Source organism: Mustela putorius, unplaced genomic scaffold, assembly GCF_011764305.1.
Source record: "Mustela putorius furo isolate JIRA1106 unplaced genomic scaffold, ASM1176430v1.1 tig00003858_pilon_pilon_pilon, whole genome shotgun sequence".
NCBI classification, from domain to species: Eukaryota; Metazoa; Chordata; class Mammalia; order Carnivora; family Mustelidae; genus Mustela; species Mustela putorius.
The window spans coordinates 9,102,611-9,122,221 of NW_025422010.1; the positions used below are offsets into that span (position 1 = coordinate 9,102,611).

The 19,611-nt window shown below is 35.2% G+C and overlaps 1 protein-coding gene across 9 annotated transcripts in view; it reads right to left on the reverse strand.

Moving 5' to 3' along the window:
• The window catches only part of ANKRD12 (ankyrin repeat domain 12), a 122,438-nt gene that overhangs the window by 38,170 nt on the left and 64,657 nt on the right, over positions 1-19,611 (reverse strand). For 8 of the 9 annotated variants that reach the window (XM_004742716.3, XM_013051383.2, XM_045065375.1 and 5 more), the window contains one exon: positions 10,558-10,705. In XM_004742716.3, the coding sequence (XP_004742773.1) occupies positions 10,558-10,705 (148 nt within the window). Of the gene's footprint in view, positions 1-3,118; positions 3,199-10,557; positions 10,706-19,611 lie in introns of those variants that run through there. The other variant, XM_045065378.1, reaches the window with a different exon arrangement.

The following is a 19,611-nucleotide window of genomic DNA, read 5'->3' on the forward strand; positions in this document are numbered from 1 at the left end:
TGTATACATATATATATATATATATACAGATAGATAGATAGATGTATGTTTATTACATGGAGGTCCTTTTAACCATGACTAGATAAAACATTTTTCTGCAGACAGGATGATATAGCTAACGCTGAACTCATTCAAATGTAAGCATTTTTTTTTTTAAGTCAAAGTTCTTTAAGGGTTCTGCCCAAATGTATCTTTTACAGAGTTTGTCTTAAATATTCAGTAATATCTCAACTACCATAATTATGTGACAGACTCACTTTAAGTTGCTAGACACTGGTAGAAATCCAGTTTGTAATAAAAACCATCAAGTTAACATATTAACAAAAAACCTATTCGTTTCACATTTATGATAAATAATTTTACATATTTTGGGCAAATACTCTTGAAATATCTTTACTATTATATGCACATGAACTTCAAAGAAGGATATTTAGCAGATTATTATTTTATGTAACATACAATTTAAAGGCTTGTAAAGTATTCATTTGCAGACATCCAAAAAAATCTCAGCTGCAACAATTCTCCACTTATTTTTCCTAATACAGGAGTAAGTAAAAATGTAGAGCTGTGTAATTTTTATAGACATTGCTAAAAAAGTGAGTATCTATAGTAAACGGTAATTTAGTTCATTTTGTTTCCTTTTTCTCCACTTAACAAACTTTGACATATATATTTTTCTTTAAAAAACACTCCGTGTAGAATTAAAAATTCTTAAGCTCTGGAACTAGGTTGCTATAATTAAAATTAAGACATGGTAAAATCTGTATTGATTTGAAAGTACTGAGTTTCAAATAAGAGAAGTGTAGAGGCTTTTTGTTTGTTTAGGATTCAGGAAGAAGCAGCTGGTGATATTCAGAAGAAAGTTTGAAAAATTAAAATTCAGAACTCTGTGTGTAAAGTGTACCATATATGTCACAAAGCAGAGGAGAAAAAGCAAAGCATGCAAAAAACTATGCAAATCACTAGGGAATTTCTTCTGGTCATTAAATCAAAGAATATTTCATTGCCTATCATGCTGTATGCTCAGCCCTCCATACATAATGGTTACCTAAGTGTCTTTCACTTCCTCTGAACACTGGTACTATAGGGATATGTGAAAAATAAAGGGTGCTGAACACCCACACTGTGCTTGCTACCACTCAACAATGTCAGAAAAAGATTTAACCAAAGGTAGCTAACAGTCCTAATTAAAATAACATTCTTGGGTTATAAATGGATTAAAATTTTCCAAACTTGACCTAACCCACTTCCTAACATTTATATTGGAAGTGACTTAAAAATGCCATTCAGAAAGCAAGAAGATAAAATCTTCTTTACATCTTAAACAGAAGAATCCTAATTTTAAGTAGACTAACATGCAAACTCCTTTACCCTATAAAATGCTCTATCAATTCTAAATTCCTAATGATCAAGTATATTGGTAAATATTTTTAACACTCTAAAATCATCTTGGGTAATTTCTTCCTGTAGATATCTTCATACTTCTAAGATTAAAAGACTTGCTTTAAAACTTCCTAAGGTGATGCTTCTTCCTATGTTAAACAATTAACATCACATAATCCACTAAAAAAAAATTCTGGTATATTTTGACTTAAATAATTAGGTTTTTTGATCTCTTGATTTATTAACTGTTATAATTCCATATATGCATCTATCAACCAGTCATATTTTCATGGCTCCTGAAATATAAAACTGAGGAAATGAATTTCACAAATTATGACAATATATTAGAATAGTTAACAATTTATTATTTTAATATTAAGAAAATAAGGCTTCAAAATACTGGTCATTTTGTGTATTTTATGACACAGAAATGTACTCAGTAAACACCAGCGGGTAACAATATACCACTTTTTAGAAGTTTCTTAATCTGTTTTACAGCAGATGCTAAAATGTACCTCATCTATTTATTATGATGGAGCATCTCCTGCTTAAGTTGAAGTATGCAAGTGAGTAAAGTTTGCAGCAGCTTGCTTAATAAACAAGGTCAGATTTCTGGTGGTCAAAGTACAAGAAAAAGATGCATGACTTTTCTGACAATGATTGGTATTTTCAACTTTGTTCACTGGCCACTTTAAGTAATAAAATCAATGTCTGCATATTTGCAACAGAATCTCCACTTTGGCAATTAATGAAAGTCAGAAAGTACTGGGTGGGCGCGCTGTGTGACACAGTTACCCACTTCTCTATGACCATAATTATGTCTCATGAGCATGATACAACTCTCTGAATACGACTGAGTCCTCAGCAGGGTAGCAAGAAGCAAATATTTGTAGCAAACACCATTATTAGAAAGAATTTCTATGCAGGAAGATAATGTGGAATAAGACTGGGAAAAGGGCAGAAGGTGGCAGGGAGGGAGGGGGGAAAGACTAAAGAATTATGCAAATTTAAAAGTGCCGCACATTTGTATACAAATAAGCTGTACTAACCAGGACATGTATTCCTGCAACAATATCGTAAATGTTTGATATGTATGACAAGCTATTCAGTGTAGTCCTTCAACTGAGGCCAGTCTGTAAATTGTTTACTATTTATCTGTGAAGAAATAAGGAGCCTGCACCAAAAATGGAAAGCAATTATGTCAACTAGCACACTGCTTAGTTCAGCTGATGTTTACTCACAGCCTTTTCCCCTTTTTGAGAGAGGAGGGAATGCATTGATTTACATTCTGGCACAAGCTCCTTATCTCGAGGACCAGTAATAGTTTGTGGAACAGCTACCCTGACCTGAGTAGCACTGTCATAAAGCACAACGCCTAATGGAATAAACCATATTTAAAATGTTACATATTTAACACCCTTTATTTCCTCCAAATTCATTAATTTCTAAAATTCAATGCCTTGGTTACATTCCCTAACTTTGCAATACTTAAAGTGTATCTGTCACATGGATCATGAGCTATACCAGATGGATAATGATGCTATCAGGCCTTACACATACAAACAGCTATGGGCAGTTACATTAACTCTCGATTACATAGTAATACATTCTAAATTTAGATCGGATGAAGTTTGATAAAGTTAAGTCTAACAAGGACCTCATGTAAATTAAGCAATAAATTGGGTATTTTCATCAGTCTTTTTCAGCAACTCCAAAATCTTTGTATGATACTTACTGACAGTTTTTGCATCATTCCTTGAGGGACTTTGATCAAGCAATAATTCAGGCACATTCATCATGTGGAAAAGAAATATTCTGAAAAATCAATACATAGTTGATGAACACATGAAATAGTCAAAATCAGTGAAAAATCAAAAAGGTTCTAGATGATGTGTTTCACTCTAGTTCAACATTTAAGTTCAAATAAGACACCTTCCCTCTTCCATGGGAAAAATTTGCTGTAATACCTCTTTCTAATGGAAAATTTTATAATATGCTTTCACAGCTACTGTTTTCTGAAGAGACCAGAATTATAGAGTTGGTAGCCATAATAAATGGGAAAATTAACATATCATATAAAAAAATCTTCTGATTTTCAAATCTTATTTTCTTACTTTCTTATGAAAGCCAATGTAAATTCAACTATTATGGAAATACGAAATTTTTAAATTATGAAATCAAGACAATTTCATATAGCACAAAGATGTTCAAATAACTTAGAGCTTGTAACTGGTAGATGGATATACTGTATTTTAAAAGTAGAAACTGACAGGGGTAGGTGGATGATTATGTGAGTATCTTCATTTTCTTAATGAGCTGTATCCCTAGTACTTAAACAATGTCTAACACATAATGAATGCTTCAAAATAGTTGTTGGATAACTGAACTGAAGGAAAAAGAGCTTAGGACATCTAACAAGTGACATATGTATAGCTGAATGATGCTATCACCAATTCAGACAGGAAAAGCACGAAAAAAGGAGTGTAAATGGAAGAAAAAGAAGTTCTAGTCAGGGCTACTGACTTCTGTGTAATTCTAAGTGGTAATATCCAAAGGGCAGCTAAATATACAAGTTGAGGCTTAAGAGAAAGATAGAGTGATATTTGAAGGCCTCGCTACATTGATGGTAATTAAAACTGTGAGTGAGGATGAAATTTACCTGTGAGAATATGTGTCATGAAGGGTCCAGAGTAAAATCTTTAGAAAAACTAACACAGGAGTATATGGAAATGAGGAAGAAATGAAGATGAGATTCTAGAAGGAAATTAAGAAGAAACTTTCCAGGAAGCTAGATCAAAGCCTGGAGAGAATTACATCCCAAAAAACAACATAGGAGAATTTTAGAAAGAACATGGTTCAACACTGTCAAAATCTAGAGAAAGACTGAAAAGGCAGCTAAGGAATCTGGCCGTTAGAAGAATACGTGTGATGTTAGTAAACAGACTCAACAGAACACTTTTAGCTAGGTCTATATCCTTTCAGATTCTGCTCCATGCTTGTAAGATTTTACACAAATATATGTACATATACAAACATACATAGAAATTTTATTTTATCTTATTTTATTAAAGATTTTATTTATTTATTTGACAGAGAGATCACAAGCAGGTAGAGAGGCAGGCAGAGAGAGAGGAGGAAGCAGGCTCCCTGCTCAGCAGAGAGCCCAATGTGGGACTCCCAGGACCCTGAGATCATGACCTGAGCTGAAGGCAGTGGCTTAACCCACTGAGCCACCCAGGCGCCCAATACATAGAGATTTTAAAAAACATTATTCATTTTTACAAAAAAAGAGATAGTAAGAGGATTTATCTTGATTTTTCTAACTCAAAGTATCTTATGAAAATTTCTCCAACTAAGAGCAGTAAGACATGCTATTTCACATGGTTGTACAATAAATAGTCCCCTGTGTGGCCATCTACCTCAGTTTATGCAATCAATCCTTTATATCACTATTTATTTTTTCTTTTGCCACTAAAAACAGGGCTGTAATAAACATGAGATATTCCCAGAAGTGTGTCTGCTAGATCAAGGAGCATACATATTTAAAAAAAACATTTTTATCAAGGCCAACTTTGAACTTACAAAAAAGTAGACAATATTATACTGAACCACCATGTCAGGTACCCATCACTCAGCTCCAATAGCCTTCAATGTGGCCAATCCATACCTCTATTAATCCAATCCCTGTGTCATTTTGAAGCATATCCTATTCAACCTATCATTTCATCTACAAATATTTCAGGACATATCTCTAAAAGATGAAGGCTGTTGTATTTTGTTAGCTATTGTCAGACTGTTTTTCAAAAAAAACTGACCATTCATATACCTCTCTTTTTATCCTTTCTCCTATTAGGCAACCAGTTTTTTAAGTTGTTAGTTTATTTTTCCAGTATTTCTTTTTTTTAAATGTAAGAAAATTTACACATTGATGCATTTTCTAAATGCTTACATGTCTGCTAATATCTTTCTTTTACCCTGTCAGGGGAATAATACCTTGATCAGGTATACAATTTTTATGGTACAGTTCTTTTCTCTTAAGGTTCTATCTTCCACAGTTACCAGTTAGAAGTCCAATGCCAATGTGACAGTATTTCCTTGCAGATTAACTTGTTACATTCAGAATGAAGGAAATTGATCAATATATGTCTAGGGTGTGTGTGTGTGTGTGTGCATTTTCATTAAACTATCCGGAACTCACTGACCTTTATTATTGATGAATTCAGGCTATCTATAGCTCAGGAAAATTTTCTTCTATTTGTTTAACTGAGGACTATTCTTCACCTGTTTCCTTTTTCCCTATTAAATCCCCATACATATGTTACTCACATGTTAGATCTGTTAGGTCTCCTAGATCTATTCCCAAAGTCTATTATCTTTTCTTTCAGGATTCTTCCCCTTTGTCTTTTTGCTGTGTTGTGAGGATTTATTTTACTTGATTTTCTAGTCTAGTAAGTCCCAACAATGATCACTTCTCACTGGAGTTCTGCTTGCGTAGTCGTGATTTTTATTAGCTATACCTGTATTTCCTTCAGTGTTCATTTTTATTGTTCAAGTCATCTGTTTCCTCTAGTAGTTTTATTTAGTTCTATTTATTCTTTCGGTTCAGAACAATCCTTCTCTTGAATTTGCAGGCAACTCTGAAGGGCTGCTTTCCTTTGTTAGCAAAGTACAACCCAAAGTTAGAGTGGTCAAAGCAGCAGCTTTCCTCTGAGTAGTGGAAGGTAAAGGAACTATCACTATTGCTGGTCTCTCTCAAAACTACTGAAAACTTACCAGGCTTTTCCTAACGTATCATCTTAAGAATTTCTTATTATTAAAAAAACCCTAATATCCTGGATCTTCTATGTGACATCTATTGTGACTAGTTTTGCACACCCTCCCCCGAAAAGTATAAATCACCTATTAAATACATGTTTAATTTTTTAGTCTTAACTCCTTTTAAACATTTTAATTTTTTCCGATGAGTTATCCTTTATCATTTTTATGCAATCTAGATAGATTGCAGTTGAAGAACTGGAGCTGTTTGGGGTTCCCACAGTCTAGATTTTGCTGGATGCAGGTCAGCATATCCCTCTTACCCTGGTATTTCCTACATGTTGCAGTTGAATCCTGAGCACTGAGAATTGGTATTCCTTCATCAGGGGGCATGCAATATTTTCTTTTTTAAAAAATTTAATGTTAACAACTACTGATCAATCCTCAATGCTTAGATATATTAACTAATTGGGGATTGCAAACAGTTAATCTTTTTTCCTCATTCTTTTGGCTGGATTAATCTTAAACGAAAATACTTCTCACCTATAATGAGGTTACCCAATGACAAAGTTCATATAGGAAAGGCAAAATAAATAATTTTTTCCCAGTTCTGCCTAATTTTTAAGATAACAAATTAGTCCTCTGATGATGCTGAATTAAAAAATTTATCTCTATAGATTCATAGATTTAAACATAAATGATGGGTTTACATTATCTATAATACCCTTTTGAAACTCAAACTATCCCATCTATGGCCAGTGTGAACTGCTCTCCAAGTTGTCTCCTAAGGTTCTTTGACAAGGTTTTGACTGTTTCCTTGGAATCTGTAATGACAAGATGTTTCAAGCTTATATTATTTCCTGTCCCAGACATAGCATCATCCATTTTTTTTCAAGAATCCCTAGTTTTCTTTTAGTAGAAAATATTTCAAGATCAAAGTCTGGACATCAGGAATGATTATTGCTTACTGTCTTAATGTCATCACTTTTATATCCTTTCAATGGACAAAGCAAGGAAACTTTATGTATTAATATATATTTTCGATTTCACTTGGAATTAATTTCTAACTCACAAAAAGCTAGAAAGAATAAAATACTAAATACTATATATACTTCACCCAAATTTATTATTGTTACACTCTCTTGCTGTATAATTTGCATTCTCTCTATACATGTATGTATATATAAATTTTCCTCCTTTGAACTATATGAAGGCAAACTATATATATGATGGCTCTTTACCCCTATATACTCCAATGAATATTTCCTAAGAAATAAGTATTTCCTAAGACATAAACATATTCTTTGTCACCACAATATAGTTGTCTACTTCATAAATTTACATGGATACAACACTAATCTACCATCCATTTCCCTTGTTAAATGATCTAATAATGTCCTCAATAGTCACTTCCCCTCTCCAGTAGAGGATACAGCCAAAGAACAGGTATTGCCTTTAATTATTATCTCTTTACATAGTCTGCAACATTTTAATCATTTTATGACATTGACATTTCTTAATCTTCTATGGCACTGGCTTTTGAAAAGAAAAAAACCAGAACATTCTTCATGGTTATGCATCACAGCCAGAATGTTACAAAAGTAATGTTATAGCCTTCTCACACCATCACATCTGAAGGCACATAATGTGCATCTGTCCCTCCTTTGATGACATTAATTTTAATCACACAGTTCAGATGATGCTAAATTTCTCTTCCCTATCATCACTGTTTTCCTCTCTTATAAATGTGAAAAGGCCATGTAAAGATTCTGCTCTTCATCAAAAAAATCCCCTCTAGATTATCAGCCATTAATGATTCCTGCCCAATAATTTTTACCATAAAGGGTGTAAATGATCAGGTAGATATGAGAATGGACTAGGAAAGGGCTTTAGAACTTTCTGAAGTGATGGAGACAGTATATATCTTGGTAAGATTGGATTACACAGGTCTACACATCTCTCAAAACTCAGTATATTTCATTAAAGAAAGAATTATTAATTTCACAAGCATAAATAATAAATACTTTGTAAGTTTAATAATATGCAAAAATTGAACGCTAGTTAATGAAATGCATCAAAAAAATAAGATGGACTGTATGTACATGGATAGTATGTGATACTGTAATAAAGGAAATATAGTAAAAAGTTAATAACTATAAAATGTAGTTGGTGGGTAAAGGGTATTCAGTGTGTATTTCTGAGTTTTGCTGTATATTTGAACATTTTCATAATAAAATACTGGGATTCTAACTTTTGCACACAAAGGAAATCATCAACAAAATGAAAAGGTAACCTAGTGAATGGTAGAAAATATTCAGAAATTATAACACATATAGAGAACTCATACAACTCAAAAGCTAACAATCCAATTAAAAAATGGGCAGAGGATATGAACAGGCATTTTTTTAAAGATGACATACCTGGGCACACAGTATACAAAAAGATGCTCAACATCACTAATTATCAGGGAAATGGAAACCACAAGGAGCTATCCCCTCATACCTGTGAGAATGGCTATTATCAAAAAGAAATAAAAACTATTAGCAAAGATGTAAAAGAGATGTAGAGAAAACAGAACCCTCATGTACTGTTGGTGGGAATGTAACTTAGTGTGACCACTATGGAAAACAGTATGAAAGCTCCTCAATAAATAAATAAACAAACAAACAAACAAATAAATAAAAAAATAAAATAAAAGGAAATACCACAAGATCCAGCAATTCCATTTCTGGGTATTTATCTGAAGAACAAAATTACTAACTCAAAAAGATATATGCATCCTTATATTCACTACAGCATTATTTACAGTAGCCAAGATATGGAAGCAACCTAAGTGTCCATCTATGGATGAATGGCTATAAATGTGGTATATGTATGTAACAAAATATTACTCAGCCATAAAAAAGAATGAAATCTTGTCATCTGAGATAACATGGATGGACCATGAAGTCATTATGCTAAGTGAAATTAAGTCAGAAAGAGAAAGACAAATACCATTATGATCTCACTTACATGTGGAATCTAAAAACAATACAAAACAAAACAAAAAGCCAAGTTCATTGATAACAGAGAAACACTGGGCAGAATGGGTCAAAGGAATGAACTTTCAGTAATAAAATAAATTAAGTCATGGGGATGTAATATACAGCCTGATATCTATAGTTAATAATACTGTACTGCATACTTGAAAGTTGTTAATTCAGTAGATCTTAAAACTCCTTATCACAAGGAAAAGAAAAGAAAAAATATTAACTACGTAGGATGATGGATGTTAACTAGCCTCATTGTAGTAATCATTTTGCAATGGATACAAATATCAAATCAAGTGCTAAAACTTGAAACTAATATGTTATATGTGTTATATATATAAAATATACATATATTTATATATGTATATTAGTTTATATATATAAACTAATATTAGTTTATATATATATAAACTAATATGTTATATGACATTATACCTCAAAAAAAAAAAGTAAAGGGTAGACCTTTCTGCCTCAAAACTATTATAGGTGTCATTTTACTGCCTTCTGGCGATGGCTGAGATTAAATGAGTATAGTTTGATTTTTATTCCCTTGTATTTAAGAAGTAGTATTACCTAATTTCTCAGAAATTCTTTAAAATTTTGTGAGAATATGGTCAGTTATGATTCTTTTTATTTTTATTTTTTTTAAGTGGGATCCACACCCAGCGTGGAACCCAATGTGGAGCTTGAACTCACAACCCTGAGATCAAGACCTGAGCTGAGATCAAGAATCAAATCCATCCAGGCACCTGGTCAGTTGTGTTTCTGAATCAATTCTTGTTCATTCATTTTTGCCTGAAAGCATGAACCCTTTAAACCCGTATGCAAAAGACTTTCCTCAATGCAGGAAACTTTGTTACATTTTTAACTATTTATGTTTACAAGAAAATGGAGTATGCCAAAAGTTTTCTGAACTATTCTTTTAGATCTTTCCTTTTTAAAACTGTTTTTGAAAAACTGTGCCCCTATGTTGCAACAATGACCAGAGTTCAACCACCTAAATCAAAGAAATAAAAATGCAAAGATGACTCATTAATGCTGGGAAAAACAGGAAGGGTTTGGTTAGTACCTAATTTATAAAAGAATGAAAGAAGTTAGAATAGCAGTTCTGATAGCTATTAATGGGAAAAGGTCCTGCAGGAGACTTGAATATGATAGCAGTTTGTTGGGTGGGGGAGGCGTGGGGTGGTCACAAAAACAGGGCAATGACATTATGTTTTCACTTACACAGGGGACATGCAGCAAATACCTAAGTTACTAAATTCATCATTCTTAATAGCTGACTAGTTTTACCCTAAGAACACAAACATTTTATATATTGCACAGCAGAATCAGAATGTTCTACTAAATACCATGTCAAACAGTCGAATAAAGATTATTTGAAACGAACCTGTGTAACTTTCATCATCATCAGATAAAGGCACCTCTCTTTTTAGCAGCAATTCCAACTCCTCTGTCTCTGCTACATCCACTGGACGCTCCCCGTGCTTATTAGCTTGAAATGGATTTCCACCATGACGAAGTAACAGTTTCACTATCTGCAATGTTAAACAGTAGGAAGATTTAGTCTCTTTGGAGATTGTATCATTTCAACCATTCTCTTGATTACACAATATCCTTCTGCCTCCTTTCCTCAGTGTCTCTTCTAAATCATGACTGCTCTCTTCAAGTTCCATTTTCATTGCCATCCACCCTTCATTTGACAATCTTATCTACTACAAAAACATTTCCTCCTTAAAATTTAAGATGGCATTAAATCTCATCCTTTTTCTTCTTGTTCCAACATATGTTCAACAAATATTTACTAAGGACCTAATTAATAAGCACTGTTCCAAGTTTTGCATATAAATCAACAGACAAGATAACAAGATAAGAGGCCAAGAAGCTTGGCCTCTTATGTGTATTCCAGAGGGAGTCTCAAAAGAAGTATGCTTCTCTGCAAGGCTAGTATCACTACCAGTGCTTTTTTTTTTTTTTTTTTTTAAACTACCAGTGCTCTTATTTGTATTTCCTATCTTCTGGAAATTTAAACTATCAGGAACTGACATGGACTTACTCAGAACTAATGAATCTTAAACTTTAAGGCTGTAACTTTCATGGTCCCCCTTTCCGCTTAACCAACTGGATCTAATTTTGTACTCATTACTTTGACATTTTCCTTAAGCCCTCACCTCCCCTACCACATCAAGTAAACTCTGGGCTCCACAAAACAGGCGTGTGCCTGGTTAGTCATCATTTCATTTCTTTCATTTGTTGTTTTTATCCTCTTTCTTCTATGTTTTTAAACGTTTTTCTGACTGGCTCCTTTCTAGAAACCAGTCTTTCCAGCTCATGTCTCTTCCATCTTAAAAAAAAAAAATGGCAATAAAAAAATGAAACAGATAAAACAAGAAACCTATATTCCCCTCCTCTAGCTAAGTCTGTTTTCTTTCCTTTATAGTCAAGTTTATGAAAAGATATTCACCCTTGCAGCCCTGACTTTATTGGCTCTTCACTCTTCTATACCTACAATTACGCCCAAACGGGTATCCTAAGATCTGTAAACATCTAAGACAATGACTGTTTTCCCTAGGGTTCTGCCTTTGATTCACTTCTCATGCTCTAGTCTACATCATCTATTTGGAGCTCTCACCCACTCTGTTTTAATGTAATTGACAATTATGCAATCCATTCATTTATTTTCATTCTTCTGTTTGCTCTTTCTCAGCCCTCTTGAGCTCCAAACACAACATCCTGGATAAATCTAGATGAGTATATTTGCATTTTAATGCAACAGCTGAAACCAATAGGTTCCAAACACAGTTCATTAAACTTGCACCTTACCTTTTATCTATTTCCATTCTCAGTCACTGGCACCAAATATAGTTATGTATTTCTTGTACATTATCAGGAATAATAAAAATGTTGAGACAAGTAGTATACCATGACTAAACCTCCATTGTTACACAACTCTATTTTTCCCCATGGAGTTAAATGCCTTGATTTTTCACTTGTTCAGTTTTCTACATAATCATTTTTTATTCATCCCCCACTCTACTGTAAGTACAGATCTCTTTGATTCAACACTCTATCACTTTTTGTTGTTGTTTTTGTTAGAGACTCCTTTCTCCAAACCTTCTAATGGGCTCTAAAGTAGACTGGATGCCCTCTAGATTTGCTTCCCAGCCATTACCGCCCTTCAATCCTATCATCCCACAAATAACCTTTCCTCATTTTTAAAAAGAATTTATTTATTTGACAGAAAGAGAAAGAAAGACAGTGAGAGAGGGACTACAAGCAGGGCGAGTGGGAGAGAGAGAAGTAGGCTTCCTGCTGAGCAGGGAGCCCCATGAGGGGCTTGATCCCAGGACGCTGGGATCATGACCTGAACCAAAGGCAGATGCTTAACCGACTGAGATATCTGGGCACCCATCCTTCCCTCAATTTTGTGTTAGATATTTTAAAGCTTCTCTTCTTTTCTGATTTACTCCCTCATTTTGATGAATCACCAATTTCAGAAAATTCCTAAGATTTTTTACATGTCTGGTAATACCTTTATTCTATCTTCACTTGATTAACACTTAGTCTAGATAAAGAACAATTTCCCCTCCAATTTTGAAGGCATCATTACATTATCTTCTAGCTTCTAGTGCTGTTAATGCAAAGTCTGATGCCATTCTGATTTTTTTCCTAATATAATTGATTTGCCTTTTCTCTCTGTAAACGTGACATTCTTTGCCCCTATGGTTTTGAAATTCCAGGATAATGTATCTGTTTTTTGAAGATTTATTTATTTATTTGAGAGAAAGTGTGTGTGTGTGTGTGTGTGTGTGTGTGTGTATGTGTGTGTGAGAGAGAGAGAGAGGGAGAGAGAGGGAGAGAGGGAGAGAGAGAGAGAGAGAACGCGCGTAGGAAAAGGACAGAGGGATAGAGGAAGCAGGCTTCCTGCTGAGTGGGGAGCCTGACACAGGGCTCAATCCCAGGACCCTGAAAGGAAACCAAGAGTAGGACCCTCAACCAACTGAGCCCCCAAGGTGCCCCCCATCCCAGATAAATGCATCTTGATCTTGGATGAAGAAGTTACTGAGCATTGTGTGCTGAGCATTCAAGTGCCTTTTCAATCTCTCAGTCTGAAGAGCTATGTTCCTTCAGTTCTAGGAAAGTTTCTAGTTTTACTTGATAATCTAAGTTTTCACTGTTCTGTCTTCAAAGAACTCTTACTAAGATACTAGATCTCCTAAAGTAATCATCTTTTTTCTCATTTCTGTTCCTTCACCTTTATCTCTTTGCTTCCTGGTTTCTGGGAGACCTCCTCAACTTTATCTTTACTCCTCAACACAAATCACCCTTAACAATATGGGCATTAGGAACACTACACCTGTGTAGTTGAAAAATCCATGTATAACGACTCCCCAAAAGCTTAATTACTTATTAGTACTACTATTACTAACTGGACGTCTTAGCAATTACATCAATAGTTAACACATATTTTACATGTTATTATGTATCATATGCTATATGCTTACAATAAAGTAAGCTAGAGGAAAGAAAATGTTAAGAAAATGACAAGAAAGGGGTGCCTGCGTGGCTCAGCGGGTGAAGCCCTGCCTTCGACTCAGGTCATGATCTCAGGGTTCTGGGATTGAGCCCCGCGTCGGGCTCTCTCCTCAGCAGGAAGCCTGCTCCCCACTCCCCCCACTCCCTACCTGCTTCTCTGCCTACTTGTGGTCTGTCAAATAAATAAATAAAATTTAAAAAAAAAAAGACAAGAAAGAGAAAATACATATACAGTACTGTACTGCATTTATTTAAAAAAAAAAAAAAAGTCCGCATGTAAGTGGCCCCATGCAGTTGAAATCTGTATTGTTCAAGGGTCAACTGTAATCCATCTTTCATTTTACAACCATATTATTAATTTCCAAGAAGTTTTTTCCTTCATTGATTGTTCCTTGTTTAATGCATTCAGGTCTTATTTCAGAGCTACAACAGCTTCTTATCTCTTTGGGGAAATTGATGATTTTTTTTTTGAAATTGATGAATTTTGAGGAAGTTCCTCATGGCATTTTCCTGTCCTCCAATCAGGACATCTATGTTAGAGAATTTTTTCAAATGCAGGAGGATCACTGGCTGTCCACATGTAAGAGCAAGGTACTAAAAGACTTACTCAAAGTTTTGTTGGCATGGCCAGGACTTGCTGACAGACGAACTTCATGCCAGTGTGATATGACAGGACCATTTCATCAGACTCCTCTCTTGCCTAGTTTAATTTCCTACGCAGAAACCTTCCAACTCATGCCTCAAACTCTAAGCCTTACTGTCAGCATTCTGGTTGCTAAAAGGAGCCTGGGGTCTTAACATTCAGTATGTCTCACTTAATTAACTTACGCTTAATCCTTACTCTCATCTATGCTTGTGGTAGGTCAGTTCAGAATATGTGGTTCATACTTGCCAGGAAATCAACCTCCATTCACCTGCCAGGGTCAGAGAGGTGCAGTCATCTGGCTATGTAAGGTTAGGAAGGGGATTTAAGGGTCAAAAAGACATATTCATTTCTCTTGTTTTCAGTTCTATCTTAACAGGCATTTCTGGAAATATCAATAGAAAGTGGTACACTTCCAGGTACCACCAATTCCTGAGTCTTTCTAGGATTCTGTGCTGGAATGGCTTTGGTTTCAATTTTCTCTGATTTTCTAAACCAGGAGTTGGCAAAATTTGGTCCATAGACCAAGTCTGGCCTGCCAATGAAGAACAGTTTTTTACATTCTTTTAAAATACTTTAGGGGTTGCTTATTTAAAAAATATTAAAAAAAAAATAAAATAAAATACCTTAGGGGCACCTGGTGGCTCAGTCAGTTAAGCTTCCGACTCTTGTTTCTGGCTCAGGTCATGATCTCAGGTTGTGAGATCAAGTCCCGAGTTGGGATCCACGCAGAGCTTGGAGCTTGCTAGATTCTCTTTCTCTCCCTCTCTCTCTACTACTTTAAAAGGATTCAAAAAGAAGAATTAGTTCAGAGGAAGAGAAGGGAAGAAAAGAGGAAGGAGAAAGGAAGGAATGCTGGAGGCTACAGGTGGCCAGCAAAATCCAAAATATTTACTACCTGGCCCTTTACAGAAAAATTTTGCCAAACCCTGTTCTAGATCAGTAACCACTCATTCGTCTAGTTTCCATCACCCAAAATACTGGTTTTCTTGTTTCTTCTGTTTTGTCCTTTGCATCTGTCACTTAGCATCTCCTCTTACTGTCATTTTAGGAGTCTGAGAAGGTAACTGAAATAAAAACTTTTTAAAGATTTTATTTATTTATTTGAGAGAGAAGAAGAGAAAATAGGAGAGAGAGAGAGCATGAGAGGAGAGAGGTCAGTGGGAGAAAAAGACTCCCTGCTGAGAGGGAGCCAATGTGGGACTCGATCCCGGGACTCCAGGATCATGACCTGAGCTGAAAGCAGTTGCTTAACCAACTGAGCTACCCAAGGTGCCCCAACTTTTCATTATTATAAATAAGGCTGTAGCATACATCTTTATAAGTAGAAAATATTACATTTTTAGGCTTATTTCCTTAGGTTAAAGCCCTAGGATATGAAAATAGAATGCAGGATTTGATATTACTGAAAACTTTCAATACCCGTGAGGAAATAATCAGCAAATATTTATTACATGTCTGTGATGAGTCAGGGACAGCTGGTTATTTCAAACATGTTACAAAAACTCCAACCTAGACAATCCTTTACAGATTATCCCTATATGCAACTAATTATTTTTCTAAAAATGATTCATAAAGTAACTCAAAGTTGCTTAACACACAAGAGACAACAAATTTGAAATAGGTAAAAACGATGAACTTAGAGACACGTATCTAAAACAGAACTAGGAAGAAAGGATTACGAAAATATATATCATTAAGTACTATATACACTTGTGAATGGTACACTAAAGATTAGTAAGCTATGTTAGTCCTCTTACTCTAAATAATTTAGAAAAGGACACAAAACAGCTATCTTTCTGCCTTAGAAATGTTTTATGGATGGATGAAGCTGTCAAAAGTATTACTGAGTGAAAGAAATCCAATTATTAGAAATTCATAATGGTACAGATACATATACATTACAGTTTGTTGGCTCTCATTTCCCTCCTCCTCCTTAGGCATAACTAAAAGAACAAGGAGAAAACAGCTCTCAATAGCTCTGAATTGTGACTCCTACTATCCTAGGCATGTTGGTAGGAGGAAAAGCAAAGGTCTCTTGAAAACAGTATGCCAGTCTCCCTCTGAAAAAAGACTGGATATAGTGTTTGAGTTTCTGTAAGTATAGGAGCTCAAAGGTCAGCCTCTGAAAATATTTGCAGTTCTGTGCACATTTAGAAACTTGTATTCATAGGAACATGTCCAACAAGGCATAACTCTTTAACATTATATTTAGAAATTAGGAAATGCTGATTAAAGAGAAAAAATTCATCTTTGATAAAACTATCAATATCAATAATTGAGCTCTTTTTGCTCAATAAAAAGAGCAAAAAGTACAATATTTAAAATATCACAGCTGGCGTGCCTGGGTGGCTCTGATGATTTTAAATGTCCTACTCTTGGTTTTGGCTCAGGTCATAACCGCAGGGTCTTGAGATCAAGCCCTGCATCAGGCTCCATGCTCAGGATGGAGTCGGCCTGAGATCCTCTCCCTCTTTGCCCCTCCCCCTGCTCACACACGAGTGTTCTCGCTCTCTCTTAAAAAACAAAAAACAAACAAAAAAAACCACATAGAAAATAAGTCATTTTCTAATAAATGCAGTGAGAAAGGAAATGTACCCTATATATTGTCAGGCCTTAAAAATTAAGTCCTTGGTATCCTGTTTATCTTTGATCCTTAGGTATTCATCCATCTACCTACACGTGCACCCAAAGAGACTTATTATTATGTGTTTATTAAGTCTTAAGTGATAAAAAGTTCCAGAGGTCACTAACACAAATCAATACAAAAAGCCTGTATGCATGGTACTTACAGTGCAGTGCAGAACACATACAAGTCTATCAGTTAAAAAAAAAAAAAAAAAAGTTGTAGTAAGTGCTATCATGTAGGCATATACAAATTGCCAAGGGAGAAGAGACTCGTCCAACGGTTAAGCAAAAACCAGTTTAGGAAAAATAACATTTATAGGCTGCATTTTTCTTCAAAATTAGAACTTTGAGAATCATGAAAAGTATCTTAGAGAAAAAAGTAAAAAAGAAAAACAGCATTTTCTGTTTCCAAATTTTAGTATCTAAAATATTTGGGTATATTTGAAAAACAGTAGTATAATACAACAATCTTTTACCTCTGATGTTTCTTTTTTTTTTTTTTTTTTTTTTTTTTTTTTTTTTAAGATTTTATTTATTAATTTGACAGAGAGAAATCACAAGTAGACAGAGAGGCAGCCAGAGAGAGAGAGAGAGGGAAGCAGGCTCTCTGCCGAGCAGAGAGCCCGATGCGGGACTCGATCCCAGGACTCTGAGATCATGACCTGAGCCGAAGGCAGCGGCTTAACCCACTGAGCCACCCAGGCGCCCCACCTCTGATGTTTCTATACCATTTTAGATTTCAAGGAGTTGTTTACAAGCACAGTGTCTTTTTTCCTTCAAAATACCCACTTTAGGGGCGCCTGGGTGGCTCAGTGGGTTAAAGCCTCTGCTTTCGGCTCAGGTCATGATCCCAGGGTCCTGGGATCGAGCCCCGCATCGAGCTCCCTGCTCCACAGAGGAGCCTGCTTTCCTTCCTCTCTCTCTGTCTGCCTCTCTGCCTACTTGTGATCTTTGTCTGTCAAATAAATTAAAAAAAAACAAAAACAAAAACAAAATACCCACTTTAGATAGTTATTATTTATTACATAATTTTAAAACGAGGAAATGGAGATTCAGAGGAGGAAAGTAACTTGTTCAAAATCACATAGCTGGTAAACTGGCCAGGCCACAAATGAATTCATTTCTACTTTCACTTCAAAGAATTCCATTTTTTTCTCAACCAGAGTAAAATTTCAGACAGGCCGCTTGACACTGAAATTTTTACTGCCTGTTAAAAAAGAAAGTAAGACAGGGATGTTTGCTGCTAAAGAGAGAGGAAAAAAATGATTTTCCAGCAGAAAGTATGAGATGATATCAAAATCCAAACTAGGACATTACAAAGCAGCATGTTCTATCTTTCTCACTAGAAAGTGGAGACTGTATTAAATAATAACTCTCCCAGATTACTGAATCATCATCTCATTCTTAGTCTTAAAAAGACACTGAGATTAAGGGGCACATGAGTGGCACAGTTGGTTAAGCTTCTGACTCTTGCTTTTGGCTCAGGTAGTGATCCCATGATCCTGAGATCCAGCCCCGCACCAGACTATGCACTCAGTGCCGAGTCTTCCTGAGATTCTCTCTTCCTTCCAACTCGTGCTTTCTCTCACACATAAATAAATAATCTTTAAAAAAAAAAAAAAAGACACTGAGATTTGTCCTTTTGTTCCCTTAATTTGGAGTCATATTAATTTGATAAACCTGGAAATGTCTTGGAAGAGAGGGACTTATGTCAATGCTCCTCCACGCTCACAGAGAGGCTGAGGGTATTGAAATGTAATAGGCCACACAGTCTTTTTTTTTTTTTTTAAAGATTTTATTTATTTATTTGACAGAGTGAGATCACAAGTAGATGGAGAGGCAGGGAGAGGGAGAGAGAGGCAGGGAGAGGGAGAGAGAGAGAGAGAGAGAAGCAGGTTCCCCGCTGAGCAGAGAGCCTGAAGCGGGACTCGATCCTAGGACCCAGAGATCATGACCCTAGCCGAAGGCAGCCGTTTAACCCACTGAGCCACCCAGGCGCCCCAGGCCTCACAGTCTTATTAACAAGACACACCAGAAGCTTATTTGCTTATTGTGATGATTAAAAGAATCGGTACATATAAAACACTTAAAACACTTCTCGTACCACAGTAAAAACACAAATACCGCCATGAGAAGTTAATGTAATGTAGAGTTCATAAGTAACACAAAATAATCACAGAGGGCAAGTTACTCATATTTAGCCCAGTCATTTTATCACATGAATACTGAGGATTTTTCTTACTATAAAATTTAATTTTCATTTTTGTTACCCAGTTGGTTTTTCCTATTATTTGACTTCGGGAAATATTCACTGAAGCCTATTGAGTCAAATAAGACAAACAAATGCAACCACCTGAAAATGCAAAGTTACAGGAACCTCAGCTAAATAATTTATGTGAACACTCCATTACCAAGTCTTCCTTAATATGAAAAATTTCAGCAGTTCCAAATATTTTTCAGATCAATAAGCGATTATATCTTCATTTGTAATGAAACGGTGCCACTTACATGTAGACTGTTCAAATATTCCTTAAAGAAAATGTTATTTATGGCACAGCTTCAAGCAGAGTAATTTGCTGACTCCATGGAATTCAGAATACAGTAAGATATTAAATATGATGGTGGTGAAGACTAAGT